General features: G+C 42.9%; 1 protein-coding gene across 2 annotated transcripts in view; it reads right to left on the bottom strand.

The window, feature by feature from the left end:
- Positions 1–256: 256 nt before the first annotated feature.
- ADAM23 (ADAM metallopeptidase domain 23) overlaps positions 257–18,200 on the bottom strand; it is a gene marked incomplete at its 5' end in the record, with an annotated part of 135,807 nt that continues 117,863 nt past the window's right edge. The window contains 2 exons of one of the 2 annotated variants that reach the window (XM_080933339.1): positions 257–415; positions 11,930–12,020. In XM_080933339.1, the coding sequence (XP_080789465.1) occupies positions 367–415; positions 11,930–12,020 (140 nt within the window). In that variant the 3' untranslated portion in view covers positions 257–366. Of the gene's footprint in view, positions 416–7,908; positions 8,000–11,929; positions 12,021–18,200 lie in introns of both variants that reach the window. The other variant, XM_080933340.1, reaches the window with a different exon arrangement.

The following is an 18,200-nucleotide window of genomic DNA, read 5'->3' as shown; positions in this document are numbered from 1 at the left end:
TGCCAGCAGGCTGAAGGGGGAGAGGGCCATTTGCTATTTGTTCTTTTACTGCGCTTGTTGCTGCTTCCTTCTTCTTTAGTTAAAAAGAAAAAAAAATAAAGGATTCTGAACAGGTTTATATATATATATATATAATGACATGGCCTTTAAGCCCCTCCCCTTTATTGACAGGTGATAGGGGGTTACTTGAAGTTGTTTCCAAAGGGCCCATTGTCTCATACCCATCCCCATCCTCCGATTTGAGCTCTGTAGTCATTGCCACCCAATGGTCTTGTTTACAGACTTAAGAGTTCCCGCAGCATGGCTGAAAACATGTCGTTCCCGGAACCCAACAGTGCCAGGTGGCATTCCTCCAGTGCAGCTGACTCAGATGGGGCCTTGCTGAGTGGGGTCGAATCTCCTTTTCTTGACGTTTCTTCCAGAGTACGTCAGAAGAAGATGGCGGGAGGAGAGAAAGAGAAGCCACCATATTAATCAGATGACAGTGGGAGACAAATGATGACAACGACAATGGTGCCAGTCCCAGAGCAGCGTAAATCCACTCACACAGAGGCAGTCTCCAAGTAACTGGAAACACAGAGCAGCTAATGTTTTCGAACATCTTTGCATTTCCCCCCACGAGACTACGCACTTTAGGGGTAACATCAGGGGAAACTTCAAATTGTTCATTTTCAACCATGAATCAGTCTAATTTTAGAAGCAAATACCATTCCTAATTCACCAGATGAAAAGGACTACAGGTTAGTAGTTTTCACCTTTGAGAACTAGGGAAAACGCAGAAGGTCTTGTAGCTGTGGCATCCACAACCCCCAGAGTTCTGTGGCACCAGATAGGCCCTCAGAACAGGAGCAAAATCCTTGCTCTGTCTGGCTATTTCTGCCTTGGGTGTGTGAGGTCTTACTCCACTATGGAACAGGCACTTTTCATGGTGGAAAGTTGGCAGACAGAGTGCACAGGGAGGCGGTACACTCAGGAGAATGGACACAGGCCCTGGTTAGCCAAGCAAATGCAGCGGTATAGGTCAGTTGAGAGAAGCAAGTTCAAGTGCCTTGCTCAGTGTCCAGTCTCCTAAAAAGTGACTCCTGTGCTTGAAGAGAAAGAAAAAAAATTAGCAAGACACAACATGGCAACACTGTGAGTTGGTTGTAACCTCCCCATGGTCTGGCCTCATGTGGGGCATCAAGCAAGGGGCTCATGCATTAGTCTGCATACTGGCGGGTACAACTCCACGGCCACCAAGGCATCATGCAAAACTTGAGGCTGAGGAGCCCTTGCTCCCTCATTCCCCTGCCCACATACTCAGGGCCAGCTGAACACCTTCACTAGCCTTAGGTACCAAAATATTATAACAGATTCCTCCTCCCCCACATGACCTTCAAAACAGAAACACTACCAAAGCTTAAAATATGTAGGAAAAATGTCTTGCTAAGTTCCTACTTTACTGAAGGCCCATTTCAGCTTTCCTTTCGAAATACCAAGCATGAGCATCCTCTTCAAAAATTTCCCTTTTCTCTTTTTCTTGAACCTCCATTGAAGCATCTTCACAAAAGCCTGGACACATGGTGGCTTGGCCTAGTGACTTAACTCACTGCAGCAAACATCTTTGCATTAGAGCCTCGGATTTTTCTTACTGCCCAATTCTCTGAAGTCAACGACGGTTTTGAGAGCAGGCACTGCTGACTATACAAAGAGTGTAGGTAAGACTGAATGGGACATCTCCATCATGTGGCTGTCACCAAGTGAACTTGCTGGGGCTGCTCAGGACCTGCATTTCCTACCAAAGTCCATGCTCTCTGAGATGTCTAAGAGTGATATATACTTACTGAAGACTTGGGGGACTGCCTAACCTTGAGGACTAGGGACCCTCTCTAAGCCAGATTATGCATTACTACAATTCAGGTAAAATATATAATTTGTGTCTCCTCAACTAATATAAATGCTGAGGACAGAACAAACTCAGCAAGCACCGAACAGGACAAGACCACATTACCCATATTTAAGTTCTTTCATTCAAACACAGGGTAGGTCCATGGTCAGAACAGCCAAGTAGCATGTTTTTAAAGAGAGAACTGAAATTCTACTTCAGTCAAATTTGAAGCTTAGATTGTCCTTTTCCCATCAAACAACATTCCAAAGGATTACTAAATTCTTTGGTCAGACTAAGACGTCATTACCCCATAGAACCACAAACTTTCTGAACAGTACGGACCAAGGACTGGAAGCCATTTTCTCCTCCACTGAAGTCCCAGCAGTGAAGAAAAGCAAGCTGTAGTCTGGGGGAGAGGGAGCCTAGAGATGTGCAGAGAGGGATAACTCTGCAAGGCCTCTGGGATGTTCCCTTACAAGTAAGCCATACATCTGCTGTAGGTCACTGTACATTGAGCCCTGTCTATCCTGAATTTTCTATATGAACATAAGACTTTTTGTTCAGTATTAGTGTGAAGGTAAAAACTACAACAGACAGGTCCTTGCTGGCTTCTTTCCCGAACCATTTCATTTAAATGCCCTCTGCTCACTGGATAAAAGCAACTTTGTTAGCACAACCAGAACAGTATTTCTGGATCATTGTAAAATATCAGTGCAATCCATTAGCCTCATAATGACACAGTTTTTTTAATCAATGTTTGGTACTTAAGGGAAATCTAAGCTTTTGCCTATAATGCATATATTATATACATACACATCAATATATCAGTAAAGATCTCTAAGTAACAATAACTACCATGGGCCTTCTAACAAGGATGCAGAGTTACCTACTATTCTCACCCTTAAAAAATGATGTGTATGAATGTTTTGACTGAAAGTATGTAAGTATACTCATGCATGCCTAATGCCATGGGACACTAGGAGAGACTACCAGATCCCCTGGAACTAGAGTTTTAGACAGTTACAAACCACCATGTGGGTGCTGGAAACCAAACCCCAGTCCTTTGCAAAGGGTACTAAGTGCTCCTAACTGCAGAGCCATCTCTCGTTACCTTCTGTTTCTCATCTTAGTCCCCATGCCATCACCAACACACACACACACACACACACACACACACACACACACACGCACATGCACACGCACACACACACACCAAACCTCTAGGCCATCTTAGATTAAACTTCCTGGTCAGCAACGGGATGTATAAAAAAGAAAGTGCCTAGTCCAAGAGTCTTGGACAGTAAGGTAATGTAGCACCTTATTCTGCACTGGAGTATGACACAGAAATTAGAAAAGAAAGCAACCATTTGGTTACCATTCTCATAAAGAAACTGGTTAAAATTTATTCCACTGCATCCTAACTTTAAGACACCACAATTTGGTTATTTTTCTGACCAGAGTCCTTTGATTGTCATTTTAGAGGGGTATCAACTGTTTCAATCTTTTCTTTAGAGAAGAAATGGAACAGATGGAACCCAGGCTAACCAAAAATGGCTTAGAACTAAGGGAGGTTGCTCATGCCAATGACATCTCAGTAGGAGAGCCACCTTCGACAACTGCAGGTTCCTAGAGAACTTTTATCAAGGACTGCCCTGAGAGGTTACTATGCTCTCTGCTGGCATGGTGAAAACCCACTTTGCCACTGGAACCCATGGAGACCAGAGGGGGTAGTGGGGCATGATTTGGGATTCCAATGAGTAACACATTTTAATATGGTAGAAGAATCCATATTCACCCTGGCATCAATGATCTAGTGAGGACTGTCAGAAAACTACTCACTGACACTTTCACGTCATTTTCTTGCCACCATCATTGTGTGCACATATTGTGTGCACGTGTGCTCTCATCTAATTCTTGTATTCAAATTTAGAAGGTTGTGCTGGCTATGTTTCTGCTAACTTGACATCAGGAAGGAGAGCACCTCGATTGAGAAAATTCCTCCATATAATCAAGTTGTACACAAGCTTATAGACAAATCTTAATTAGTGCCTGACAGGGGAAAGCCCAGACCACTGTGGGTGGTAACATCCGTGGGCTGGTAGTCCTGGGTGCTATAAAGAAGCAGACTGAGCAAACCATGAGGAGCAAGCCCATAAGCAGCACCCCTCCATGGCCTTGGCATCAGCTCCTACCTCCAGGTTTCTGCCCTATTTGAGTTCCTATTCTGGCTGCCTTCAGTGCCAAACCATAATATAGAAATGTAAGCCAAATAAACCCTTTCTTCCCCAATTTGCTTTTTGGTGATGGTGCCTCATCACAGTAACTCTAACTAAGACAGGTATGCTGCATAAACAGTTTCCTTGAATGTAATAATAGTAACACTGTTCTAAACGCATATTCGAAATTTTCATCCCATTTTTTCCTAACCTTTTGCTACTAAAATAGTCGTCTATTTCATTTGTTGCAATGTCCAGTAAAAATAGTAACTCCGGTAGTTTAATCGAGTATCTCTGTGATGGTTTGCATATGCTTGGCTCAGGGTGTGGCACTGTTAGAAGGTGTGGCCTTGCTGGAGGAAGTGTGTCACTCTGGGGGTGGGCTTGGAGACACTCCTCTTGGCTGCCTAAGGATGCTCAGTCTGTTCCTGGCTTCCTTTGGATGAAGATGTAGAACTCTCAGTTCCTCCTTCACTGTGCCTGCCTGGATGCTGCCATGCTCTTGTCTTGATGACAATGGACTGCACCTCAATTAAATGTTGTTATTTATAAGACTTGCCTTGGTCATGGTGTTTGTTCACAGCAACCAAACCCTAACTAAGACAATCTCTATTATTCGGCCTGAATGACAGAGGTCAGAGGTCAGTAGTCCCTCCTCACAGCTCCCAACTTCATTCTATAGGTGAAGAGGAAAAGCATGTGGCCAAAAAAAAAAAAAAAAAAAAAAAAAAAAAAAAAAAAAAAATTGCAAATGAAGGATGAAGGATGCAGGGTTGCTGTGTCCCAGCCTATCTTCATGTTCCATGAGACACCTTAGAATTCAGCACAAGATTCTCAACACCTGCTCAGCATCTCCACCTAGGTCCTCAGACTTCTAGAACATGGAGTATGGCTTTAACTAATGTTACCAGATTTTCCATTACTCGATGTAACAGAATACATGAATGCAATGGCGAAAGTCCCACTGAACAGTACTTTTTTCTTTTCTGGGAATTCTACAAATTCACATTTGGAAGTCTTGTGTGCATTAACCAAATGCTTCAGGCTCAGCCATTTGACTAAAAAGAAGCAACCTTAATTCATGTTATTTTTAGATCACAATAATTTTCATACATTAGCATAACCTTACTACACGAAAAGTGCACCCACTCACACATACCCACACGTTCTCCAAAAGTAATATCTTTCAGCACCTAATTCAGAAGAAGGGTGCTCTCGGGCAAGAATCCGACACACAATGTGACAGTTTCGGCTGACAGCATAGCTGTGTTTCTTGCTCGTATTTGTGTATCTGTGCAGGTCAGGGATGGTTAGGACCCTCTTCCACACCCAAATCACTCCGCAGATCTCATCTAAAGGGCTGTGACACTAAAAAAGTCTCCCTCCCCCATCACTGTCATCTCAAGTGTCCACACTCTCAAAGGCTGCAGGCGACTTTGCTCCAGTTTCAAGAAGGGTTCCCAATCGTGCTGTCTAAAACAGTCAGTCCTTTTTACAATGATTTCCAGTTTCTGCTTCTAAAGGAAACTAGTTTTATTTACACTGAACTCAATGAAGCTTTGAAGGACTTCCAATTCAGTATTTCCAAATTATCTCTAATGGTCTTCAAAACCATACATGTCCCCAAGCGCAGACAGCCCTCCATTCCTCCCCCAGTGCAGACAGCCCTCCATTCCCCCACCCCACCCCAGTGCAGACAGCCCTCCATTCCCCCACCCCACCCCAGTGCAGACAGCCCTCCATTTTGAGGCAGGAGTAACAGTTCACAGCTTGATACAAACCACCAGCTACTATCTAAAAGCAAACAGCATAACAACAATGTATGCGTAGCAGAGAGTACAACAGCGCCTCTAAAATCCAACTCCAGAAGTCACAAGAAGTTAATCATCTGAGAAACATTTTTGGCCTGCCATTCTCAAGGCATGAAACATTTACTGCATGGCATTGTGCCTTTCTACCTTTCACCAAAAAGGAAATATTACAGCGACAGAACATAAGAAAGGGGCTTTAACTGAGCTCATTTGGAAGGGTCACCACACACAGTCAGTGGGGCTGGGTTTAAACTTCTGTGTTCACCCCACACACCTCATGCCCTGCTCTCCTGACGACTGGACATCTCTCAAATGCGAATCATCTGCACAGAGCCTAATCCACTCATCCACACAGTGATTAAAGGCTTCTCCCCCAAAACATGCAGTTCAAGCTGAGAGCTAGCCAGGCTGCTGTTTCGAGGTCCTGCTACAGAACAGTGTGCTCTCCCAGAGAACAAAGAAATGGTGCATCTGCCCTGCGTGGCAATGGCGCTCAGGAGACGGTTTCTTGGGCATTTGAGATGAACGTTTCTTAATGCTAAGGAGCTATGTGCCAAGGAGTGAGCCAGATTTCTTTTTCTGGAGGTACATTAACTTTTTTTTTTTTTTTTAAAAGGAAGCATTCTAAATAGAGTAGCGACTTTCTGTAGTACACGGAGCCTTTTTCACAGTAGTAGGACGCTAAGAAAAGTTTTCTTCTGGATTGAGGAAAACCCAAAACAAAAACATACAGCTTCTGAGCTGTTTCCTTATGTGCACCAGACTGGACAAAACCTCTGTCAAACGAGGAGAAATCCAAACACCAGGTGCCTGTTTAGCGTGTGTGTGTTTCTGAAAGAATGTGGATGCCCAAATTACTATTTCACTAAACAAGTCCAATTTTACAGACAGCTATGTAAAAAACAAGCGCCGTTTGATACATGTTTCCAATTAGAAGCTTTTCAAAATGCTACGGGCTTACTCATTAAATCCTAACACCAGAACAAGTTAGCAAAAAATGTTCATTTATTTAGATTATATCTTGTTTTGTTCTTTCATAATCACCTTTTAATAATAACATTTTAACTGGCTTTAATGAAGGCCATCACACTGTTTGTTTAGGACAAAGCTTTCTCCATTGAGTGGCTAAATGGAAGGGGATGAGGTGGGGGTAGGGGGGCATTTTGGTTTGACTGCAGGCTTTATTTCCCACTTAAATTCATCCAATCAATCTGGATAAAAACATACTTAGTTTGTGAAAAGAATACATTACAGAGGAAGGCTTATCTATAAATATTAAAAATCAAGGAACCAGGGCCCAAAATGCTTGAAAGTGATCCTCCAATGAATCAGAGGTACAAAATATCCAAACTAGAGAACTTGGGTTTAAAAACTTTAAACACAGGAGGTTTATCTACAGTATCCAGTATAGTCTACTTTAGCAATCTTAAGAATCAATATGCAATCCCAAATAAAAGTCATCATGAAAGCACAGCAGGCCAGTTATTTATGTCAATGTTACATTAAATGCCACAAAGCCATTGCTTTCAGTTAAATTATTTTTAAGTAAAAAAAAAAAAAAAAAAATGAAGGTTTCAAATCACAAAGTTACACGTAAGAAACGATGGTTATGTGCTGAGGTTACAGAAAACCGCAATGGACTGTAAACCAGGGTTCAGCAGAAACAATGATGAACTCAAGTGTATTTATTTTCAACATGTTTGCTTAGTCACCTAAGTGCACTTGAGAGCGCCCCAGGAAGCTTGCTCCCACAAGCTAGAATGTCTTCTAGGACTTCAGATGAAAGTGAATTCCTTCCTGAGGTTGTACTTCTCTGCTTGCCTGCAGATGGCGTTTGAATCTCCAGCTCCTCTGTCTCTAACCCACTTCTGAGTAAAAGCGCGTATTATTTTTTTGTTTGCGGTGGTATCACCAACACCCAAGTCTAGTAGCAGGAACTCAAAACCAGGTTACGTAAGCAGAAAAGAGAGGTGCCCGAGCCACAGAGGAGGAGAAGACATGCGGCATTGCTTACTTAAATCCCCAGCCTGTGCCCCCAAGGACAATAGCTGCTACCAGGATGGCACCAGCGATGGAGCCTATTATGAGATTGGTGGCGCTAGGACCTGTGACAGAGGATCATGGGAAGAAAGTCATGTGAGCCAACTACTTTTGTAAGCAGGTAAGCAGCTTCAGAGAGCAAAACCCTGCTGTGCAAGGCCCCTGATGCTTTTTTGTCCTAGCTTAATCTCAGGTCGGACACTTCCTTCTGTAATTGGTTGGATTATTACCTTTAAGGCTGTCCTTTCTTTCCCACTGATATAAAAACTCAGTTCGGCTAATCTTTCCTCCAACCTTGAAACAAATCAGCCCTGCTTGCTTTCATAAATGTGTTTTGTCTCTTTCTCCTCTCCACCCGCGTCATAAATCAAACAGGTTTGTGCAAATAAAGAACGGGGGCTCCATTAGCACCGGCCCCATCTGCTGCTGAACCCATAAGATAAGAGCCCATGACGGTGTCCCTCCATCTGACACTCTCAATGTTGTTTGCTCTGTACTGAGAGGCAGTGCGAATATCGATCACTGGAAACCTGGCTTTGAAACTCTTTTTTTTTTCTCAGATATTTCTTTAGTGTTAAGCCCCCCAAAACGAGCTTGCAGATATAGGAGACCTTAAATTTATAGGAGCAATTTATAGCAGATGGGGAAGAAAGGATTCTTTACATTCCACCTAGAGATATATATCTTTAAAATTTCATTGCTAACCGGGAGACACTTGAGACCTGGTAAACTATATCTAAGGGGAGGGGATGTCAGGAGTGATAATGTGAAGAGACCACCATTGTTAAAAGGTGGTAACGAATTACAATAACTCCAGTCTTCTTCTTCATTTGGCCTTTAAAAACCAAGACAGTTACACATAGTTAAGATGAAAGAGGAAGTTTCACATCCTCCAGGATTTATGATGCACATGCTTAGCAGCGCCTGCTAATAATCAAATACCTTAAGTGCCAACTACATAGACTTGCCTATAAATCACAACGTAGCCCATTTGGCTGGTTTTCCTAAAAACCTCTTGTTTTTTTGTACAGACATTCATTCTTTGCTGAGCAGGATAATCTCTTTTCTCCTCACATCTCTACAGCTGAGCGGGGACGGTTTTGCTTAGAAGCCACACAGCACCAGAAGTCTAGGTGAGCGAGCAGAAGGTGGTGGAGCCCCAGGATGGAGGGTCTTGTCTGGCTCCCAAATCACAGAAGGTCTACAGAGCACGAATCTCAGGCCCTTGGGGATACACCAAGGACAATAAGCAGCATCGGTGAGAAGGACAAACGCTTTTAGAGACTGTAGAGTGAGCATCCACTCCATTTCACACGTCATCGCATCTAATCCTCCTGACAAAGGAACACTCGGGGTAGGAATTTGGACCACAGAGATGAAGGGCCAGACAGTTATGAAGTTAATATGTAACAAAAACAAGATCCAAACATGGACTTGGCTGACTTCAAGATTTGTTCTTTAAGCCAAGGGTTAGAACACTGGAGCCCACAGGCCACACCAGGCCTCACTCTCCCTTTGGGTAAAGACATTTTTACTGCAACACAGCCATGACCCTTTGCATATATACTGACTATAGCTGTTTTGACAGCACTACTGAGAAAATGTGATAGATACCTCATAGCTTGGAAGACAAAAAACTATTTGCACCCACCCTTTATAGGGAGTTTGGGAATGACTGAATTTACATCCCACTCTTCATAGGAAACTTGTGGATGATGGCTCTGACAGAACTTCATTCTACTCCACATGTATTTTGTCTCCATCTCTCTACAGTGACATTTGGAGAAAACATTCAAAAACTATGTTCATAGTGCCATGTATTGCACCCACACTTGAGCAGATTTACTTTGTTGGTTCAGAAGAGGTTGGGATCTGACTCAATGCAGAATCCATGAAAAGTAATCCCTGGTGTTCAATAAACTATATATTAGAATTTAAAATTTCATTCTGTCCATGGAAACCTTCTTGGTTATGTGAATGTCACACTGTCAGTTAAACCAAGAAGTATTACAACTATGTTGTCCTATATAATACTGTTTTCTAAAAACTCATTATATATCAATTGCAAATAAATGAAACTCCAAGGGGGAAAAGTTAATAACATAGAGAAAATTTTCATGAAACAAGAACACCAAGTCTTATTTTTGTTTTTTTAAAAAAGCATATACTTAGACACTTACCTGTCACAAGCATAAATAGAAACATACCAGCCACACTGGAAAGGATGGATGGGAACAAAGGTAACAGGACTGCTTACAATTAAGATTTTTATTGATCCTGTCCATCTCTAAGACTGGATGAATGAGCAAATTTCATGGCTTCCACTCTATCTGAAGGCACTGAAACTATAGCCACTATGTAACATAAAAGATATATTTGAGACAATCTTTCAAAAGCTGTCTTTCCCCTGAGAAGAATCTCACATGAATATATGTCTAGATTTTGGCCCTGGGATAGGAACATCTGGCCAACAGTCACAAAATGCAACTTGCAAGACCACGTTCTGGTAGTCAAACATTTTAGCATGGTAACATGTTCATCTTCTTACAGGTAAAGGAGAAACACAAGCTCTTTCCTGGGGCTCCTCCTCCTGATCTAAGATGTTTCACGGTAACTAAGGGAACCGGAGTTAAGAGCATAACAAGGCTACGTTGGCTATGAGTGCTCATGCCATAATCCCAGCATTTAGAAATCTGAGGCAGGGGGATTGCTGCAAGATCAAGGCCAGCCTAGGCTACCCAGTTAAGTTCTAGATGAACATAAGCCATAGAGTGAGACTGTGTCTCAAAACCTTTTTAAAAAAGATTGGCAAGGCCTTGCAGCTATAGTAGAATAGCTTCATGTGTAACACACACGCCTGCTCCCTTCTTACGGCTATCTTGGTGCCCAAGTTGCCTGACTAAGGTATGTAAGAAGGGCAGATGTGTGTGTCCCCAACTAGGGAAACTGAGGACATGCTCATTCAATGGGCTAGGTGAAGGATAGCTGGTGTGTCCCTGAGACGCTGGATTTTTATTTGTATTTGTGTTTTTCGCTACTATGAAGTGTCAGTAGAACCCCAGTAAACAGAACACAGGGTGTGAAGGGTGATCTCTGCCACGTGTGCATAAATGCTCTCTGGGCGCTAAGGAAGAAAATGCTTCCTGATGAGCTAGTCTGTGCAGAGCAATCTCAGCTACCCAGAGGGCGAGGATGGAGGGCAGAGGGAGGCGGCCAGAGCCTCGGGAGAGTTGCGTTTCCGGGAAATCTAACGGGCAGGTGACCATAACGCACCGGTTCAGACGATGGATACTTTAAAGACAAACCACCAGGTGAACTGCAGCTGTTGAATAAGATCGTGCAAGTTTGAACTTAGTATATTTTCATGTTTAATGTCCCTTGCTCCAATGTGTATGAATACTTCAAAGCTAAACCCTAAACCAATTTTATAACAAAAAAGGGGAAGTAATTATCCGTCTTCCTTGATGTCCTCAGATAGTTGGCACATTATCATTCTCAGTGCCTTTAAAAGGTGTGAGAGTTTTTGGTATTCCCAATTGTACAGATGGATTTATTTGAGTAGCAAGTAAAATCCTTAAAAGCTTCTTTAAAACACTCACTTAAAAGCATTTTGCCAATTAATAGTAGTAGTAGTAGTAGTAGTAGTAGTAGTAGTAGTAGTAGTAGTAGTAGTAGTAGTAGTAGGAGTAGTAATAATAATAATGTCTGAACTTTGAAAGTCTTGCAAGCAGGAGAGCAAAGGGAGCCTTGGGCTCTTGCCTTCATTGTGAATATGCACCCAGCACTGTTCTATGCCCCACATTGTTCCAGACAGGAGAAGGTTCTATGGTACACAAGAAACATCACAGGTCACAAGACACAGTACATCCAAATCACACCACAGATGACACCAACATGTGAAACGATCAACAAGACAAAGATGGAAGGGTCAAGTCCAGGCCAGAGTCACCTCACACACCACAGAGAGACACGCAGACACTCAGGAGGATGCTTACTCTATGCCCCACCCTGTGCCTCCAAAAATCACCCCCAGGGCCAGAACGGTGCCAGCCACGGCCCCTATGAGCCTGCTTGTGGCCATGTTCACTGTGTGGAGGGAAAAACGGAGATTTTTTTTAAAAAGCAGAGAAAATCACACACTGGTTTCACTATTGTACAAAACAGTCTCTCCAGGAAATGCTTTGAAAGTTGGCTAAGTTTGGATATCTTCACTCAGAAGTTTGAGACTGAGATGGGCATGCATCAGCGAATATACGAAAATGATTTTTAATCTTCAAACTCTACATGTTCTACCTTAAAACACAATCTCTTATAAATACTTTTAGGCTCATAAGTAATCCATTCCGAATTATAGCTTTGAGCAGTATGAGGTAAATCTTCAATTGCATTATAGCAAATTTATGTTTTAATTATAAACCAACCATTGATGCATGCTTTATAAATTTTTCAAACTGCAAAACATGCTTAACATCATTTAAATGGGGGAATAGATCATTATTCAATTTTTTGAAAATTCATAAACACCCAATAGAGTAGCTTTAAAATTCTTTGTAATTTACCTGGGAAGTTATTGGACAGTATATTTTGAATTACTGCAAGGTTTGGACTTCTGTCTTAGGGAGTGGACATTTAGTTACTGGACTATAGATTCCAGTGTGTAACCGTGTGTGTGCTGGGAGGAAGAGAGGGTCTCTGAAGACAGCAGAGGCTGCCTCAGACCACCAAGCTCTTCTGAGCAGAGCAGAGACACTCTATAGCTGGGCACCCTCACTTCTGTGTGAAGCTTCCCAATGTTGGGAGATAGACCTGGAACAGGCAGAGATCCCCAACATGTTCTCCACATGGGTTACCCAAAGTTAGAGGAGAGCATGTTACTCAGCGTCAGTCATGTCTGTGTAAAAGGGAACCAGCTCAGACATTTTATCCCTTGTTTCTACGTGAACTGAGGGTATTGGATGCTATTGACATTCCCGATGAGAACGGTTTCGAGTCAACAGGACTGTACCACCCAGACTGTATTCTGTGAACACAGGGGACTGTGACCAAGAACTGAGACTCATGGTCACAATTGTTTAAGACTTCCTACTGCAATCATGGACCAGTTAGTAGGATATTGCCCCACAAGGGGAGAGGATCCTAGATCTCTAAGCCTGCTTAGCAATTTCACAAATACTTCATTTTATCACAAGGTAAATAATATAAGTGAGAGTCTAAGGGCTATTAACTAAATACTAGCTGAGGTAGCTTTTTAAAAATAAAAAGATGGAGACACAACATGAAACAGAGAAAGCCTAGTGAAGCACAGGAGGGGCCAAACAGGTGGCGGTCCCAGGGCGTGAAGCCCACATTGTCATTCAAAATGACTCAAACTACATCTCAAATTTCCAAACCCTAGAGACAAAGACTAGGAAGGAAAGGGATTCCAAACATAAAACTTGACTTGTTTTTAAAAATAAAACCGCTGCTTCCAGGATGCTAAATTAACAAATACATTAGTTCATAACTTTTGGGGGTGGAAAGGGGCTTAATTTTTCAGCAGTGGTTCTCAGAGCCTAAACACACCAGTCCATCACCATTCCCTTTAACTCTCACATGAGGTAGATCTCATTTGGTTAGAGGAAAACATTTTCTTGCTCTCCCATGTGGTGCTAACTTAATATCTGTTAATTTAAAAAACTATAACTACCACACGAAAGGTAGATAACGATATTGCAAACTTGTCTACGTTTGTTACATAATCCCTTACTGTTGAAGCGGGAGGACTAGGTGGCCCACTGCGCACGTATTAGAAACCAGATCAGGAAAGAAGGAAAAAAAAAAATTCTGCAGATGCTTCAAGCACGTATTCCAGGCAGGCAGATGATGAGCCTTAATCAGCACTGAGAAAGAATAATTATCTTCAGATTCTTAACAGATAAGTGCTCTTAACATAAAGCAAATGAGCCGAGGTGGGGAACAGCTTTCTCAGAATTCATCTCGTGAACGCTCCCCATCACGGGGCCAGCTCAGGCACGCTGGAAAAACACGAAAAGATCGCTGGACAGGTCCCTTGCTATGATCCCGAACAGGGTTTTATCTCTTAATTAAATATCTTAATTTCAGACGCGGCCTGATTGGCAGGGACTGATTGAGTGACCCTCGGGTGAGCATCATTATACAGGGGACAAATTTGTGAACGCAGCCCAGATGAAAAGTTTGAATTTTTTTTCCCTTGGGCCTTTGGAAGTTCGTGGTGTAGCTTTACTTGCGCAGTTGTCGAGTTATAGCGGAACTGCCTTTGTCCGTTAATTCTCACTCATATGCAGTCATTGCCTGCAAACCCCTCTTCTACTCCCAGGCTTTCTTGTACGCACAGAGACTTATCTTAATTTTCTCTTATCGCCCCGATCACGGCACTGCCAGGCTCACAGCTGATAAACACTATCCTGGTTTTGGAAGCTTGACACTGCCCCCTCGCTGTCTGACACACTTACCCTTCTTTACACTGGGGCCACAGATCATGGCCATTACCTCGGTACCTTTGTGTGTGTGTGCGCACGTGCACATGTGTGTATTTATTGTTTACAATCCTGCTTCCTCTTCTCTAGATTTACCCGTCCTTATCTTTGAAAAGAGACATTTGGTAAGAGTATAATAATAAGATGCAAACTATAAATGTTCTCCTTTTTTTGAAAAAAAAAAAAAAGTCTTCATTTTGCATGTAGAATTCCTGCACAGGTAAGTTAGACTTCACACATTGAAAGAACAGTGCTCTTTTTGAAAGTGAATGCTCCTTAGAGTTTCCAAACCAGAAGGACACAGTGTGCCTCCTGTGTGGGAATGGGTGGGTCAGCTCTAAATGCCTCCATTGCTTGGCACTTCAAAGGCCACAGTTCTTCCTATAGGGAGTTGCTTTACTAAACTGCAGGTTAGAAACAAACACTTAATAAATCCCTTTATTTTACAGCATAGTGCCAATATTATAAAAGTATCTTATCTAGCTTGAAATTTCAGTGTGCTAGACATAAATTCATACCTACTTCTCCCTTTCCACGTAATAAAAATAATTCGGTTTTAATATATTGGAAGGCATGTCTGGAAGGATATGCAATAAATTATTTCATGACAAATATTATTTTGTTGGAAGTTGGTTCTAATGCTTTCTCTTAGTTTGGTGCCCAAAATTAGGAATCTGTGTGTCCAAACCCTGAAGGTCCCTGTCCCCAACTGGCTTTCAATTGATCATTAAAGAGCCGATGGCTAGTGGATGGGTAAGATGAAAGAGGCAGGATTCTAGATTCCCAGGGAAGAAAGGAGGAAGAAAGGGCGGCCAGGAGAAGGGGTAGGACCGCACACGGGGAAGGAACAGGAAGGAGTGATGGCGGAAATGCAGGCCCAAGAAGGAAAGTGGCCCCTGGAAGCTTCTTGGGAAGATAGGGGGTGGCCCAGAGGAGCCAGGAAAACAAAGATAAAATGTGGATTTAGGAGGCATTAAATCAGGAATACCCCCCAAGAGTGTTTCCGGGCTGCTGGGAGTTTTAGAAGTGCCCAGGCATTGATATCAAAATTAAGCTGGTGAATGTGTGTCTTTCATTTGCAAATCCAGTGATCTCTTGAGCTGGTCTGGAAGGGCTACCCATCAAGAGCCAAAGCAAGCTAACTAATTCTTCAGTACAATATTTCAGCTAAATATGATGGCATACACTTTTAATACCAGCAGCTGGGAGGCCCAGGCAGGAGGATTGTGGGTTTGAAACCAGGCAGAACTACTTAACAAAATTCTGTCTCAAAAAAGGAGGGTGGGGGCAAACACTGCAATTCATGCTATTACATAAATAGGCACTAAAATATTGTAGAATATGATAATATTCTTAATAATATTCTTAATCTTTTGTGAGTCTGTGGCTAACTAAAAAATGCCTGACATACATAATATTTCATACTCACATATAAGAATCATTTAGTGATCAGAACTATAAAATCAAGGCTTTGTCATATCTAGTCCTCTCAAGGCTATATGCAAAGGCTACAATAAATAATATCTGGTGTATTATAAACATTTAAAGTCACTGTTTTCAAAGCTCTAAAATCTAATGATATACTTCATTTCTTCAGAGTCATATTAAGTACTGCTGGTAAATCATTGATCCTCTAATGGGCTTAATCACTGCTGGGCCACCATTCCTTCTCTTCCTTATACACAAAGAACTAGCAGAAGGACTTGGCATTCTGCTTTAAATGAGGCAGCAGCAGAAAAGACACCGGGGTTAAGCTCGTGTGATCACATTTTATTTAATTAGCTCTTAACACCGATAATTAGTTTTCCCATTTGTAAAACAGCGGATCTGGACCAATTGCCTTCAAGGTCCTTTCTATCTCTAATTTGATGGCTATGGTCCTCATTAAAGGGGCTGGTCCAACCTTCCTAGGCATTCTAGGCCTGCCCACACAAGTCAGTGTAAGTGATATAACCCACTTTCTTGTCTTTGCTCTTGTTACAGTGACGGCATGATGGACAGCAAAACTCCATCACAGCTCACAATATGCACTGAGCAAAGTGGATACAAATTAATGAAAAATAAATGGCAGTCTCTCTCCTCTCTCTCTGCATGTGTGTGTGTGTGTTTCTGTCTATATGTGTGTGCACATGCAAACATGGGTATGTGCACACAAGTGTGTGTAGACCAGAGGTTTGCATCAGGCATTTCTCTCAGTCACTCTCCACCTTAATTTCGAGGCAGGGGCTCTCACTGAACCTGGAGCTCACCATAAGTGCTCTAGACTAGAGCTCACATCTTCATACAAGCGCTTTTCCCACAGAGCCATCTCCTTGACCCCCAGAAATTCTTTTGAACAGAAATGGAGGATATTCTATCCTTGCATAATAAAGGAAAATAATTCCTTTCAGTGATGTCAATATAAAGGACTTGAGAGAAGAACTCAGAAGGTTTTCAAATATAGAACTAATGGCAACATAGGGGTGGATGATGATTTTCAAATACCAAATAGTTTTTTGAAAATCCTCCAGAGGGCTGGAAATACAGTTCTGTGATAGAACTTGCCAAGTATTCATGAGGCCCTGGGTTCAACTGAGAGCCAAAGGGGGTTAAGTAGAAGATAAGAGAAGCAGAAAGAAGGAAGGCATGGAGAGGGGAGGGAGGGAGAGAGGGAGGGAAAGAGAGAGGGAGGGAAAGAGGGAGGGAGGGAGGGAAAGAGAGAGGTAGGGAGGGAGGGAGGGAGGGAGGGAAAGAGGGAGGGAGAGAGGGAGGGAAAGAGGGAAAGAGAGAGGTAGGGAGAGAGGGAGGGAGGGAAAGAGGGAGGGAGAGAGGGAGGGAAAGAGGGAGGGAGAAAGGGAAAGAGAGAGGTAGGGAGGGAGGGAGGGAGGGAAAGAGGGAGGGAGGGAGGGAGGGAGGGAAAGAGAGAGGGAAAGAGGGAGGGAGGGAGAGAGGGAAAGAAGGAGGGAGGGAGGGAGGGAAAGAGGGAGGGAGGGAGAGAGGGAAAGAGGGAGGGAGGAGGGAGGGAGGGAAAGAGAGAGAGAGAGAGGGAGGGAAAGAGGGAGGGAGGGAGGGAAAGAGAGAGGTAGGGAGGGAGGGAGGGAGGGAAAGAGGGAGGGAGGGAGGGAGGGAAAGAGGGAGGGAGGGAGGGAGGGAAAGAGGGAGGGAGGGAGAGAGGGAAAGAGGGAGGGAGGTGGGAGGGAGGGAAAGAGGGAGGGAGGGAGGGAGGGAGGGAAAGAGGGAGGGAGGAGGGAAAGAGAGAGGTAGGTAGGGAGGGAGGGAAAGAGGGAGAGAGGGAAGAGGGAGGGATGGAGGGAAGAAACCCTCATCCACAGTGTTTGCACATTTAAAGATCTTTTCTCTCAACTACCCATGGTTTCTGGTCTCACATCACTAACCTAACTTCTGTACTGTGTGTCTACCATAGTCAACTTTAGCAAGTTGATGACTACACAATATTCATGTTAAGTCTCTACCTACATCTATATATTCATCTGGGATGTAATTTTCAAAATACTCAAAATAAATAGGTCCATTTATGACACCTTCAACACAATAGAAAGGGATCTGTATACTCTACCCTTACCAACGTGGTCTCGCTCCAAAGGGCTGTAGTTAGGCACCACCTTTCTTTTTTATTTTTTTTCATAATAGCATGTATGATTTGAATTACCAAAAAAATGGGGAAATATCTTAACTATAACGAACATGGCTGCCTCATAAAGTGAGAGCAAGTCAAACCAAAAAGCAGCCATAAGCACTCTCTTCTCTAGAGTGCAGCTGTGTGCTTCAC

Source organism: Micromys minutus (assembly GCF_963924665.1).
Source record: "Micromys minutus genome assembly, chromosome: 19".
Taxonomy (NCBI): Eukaryota; Metazoa; Chordata; class Mammalia; order Rodentia; family Muridae; genus Micromys; species Micromys minutus.
The sequence above is the reverse complement of the archived record's forward strand: the minus strand, read 5'-3'. Positions and strand labels throughout refer to the sequence as shown.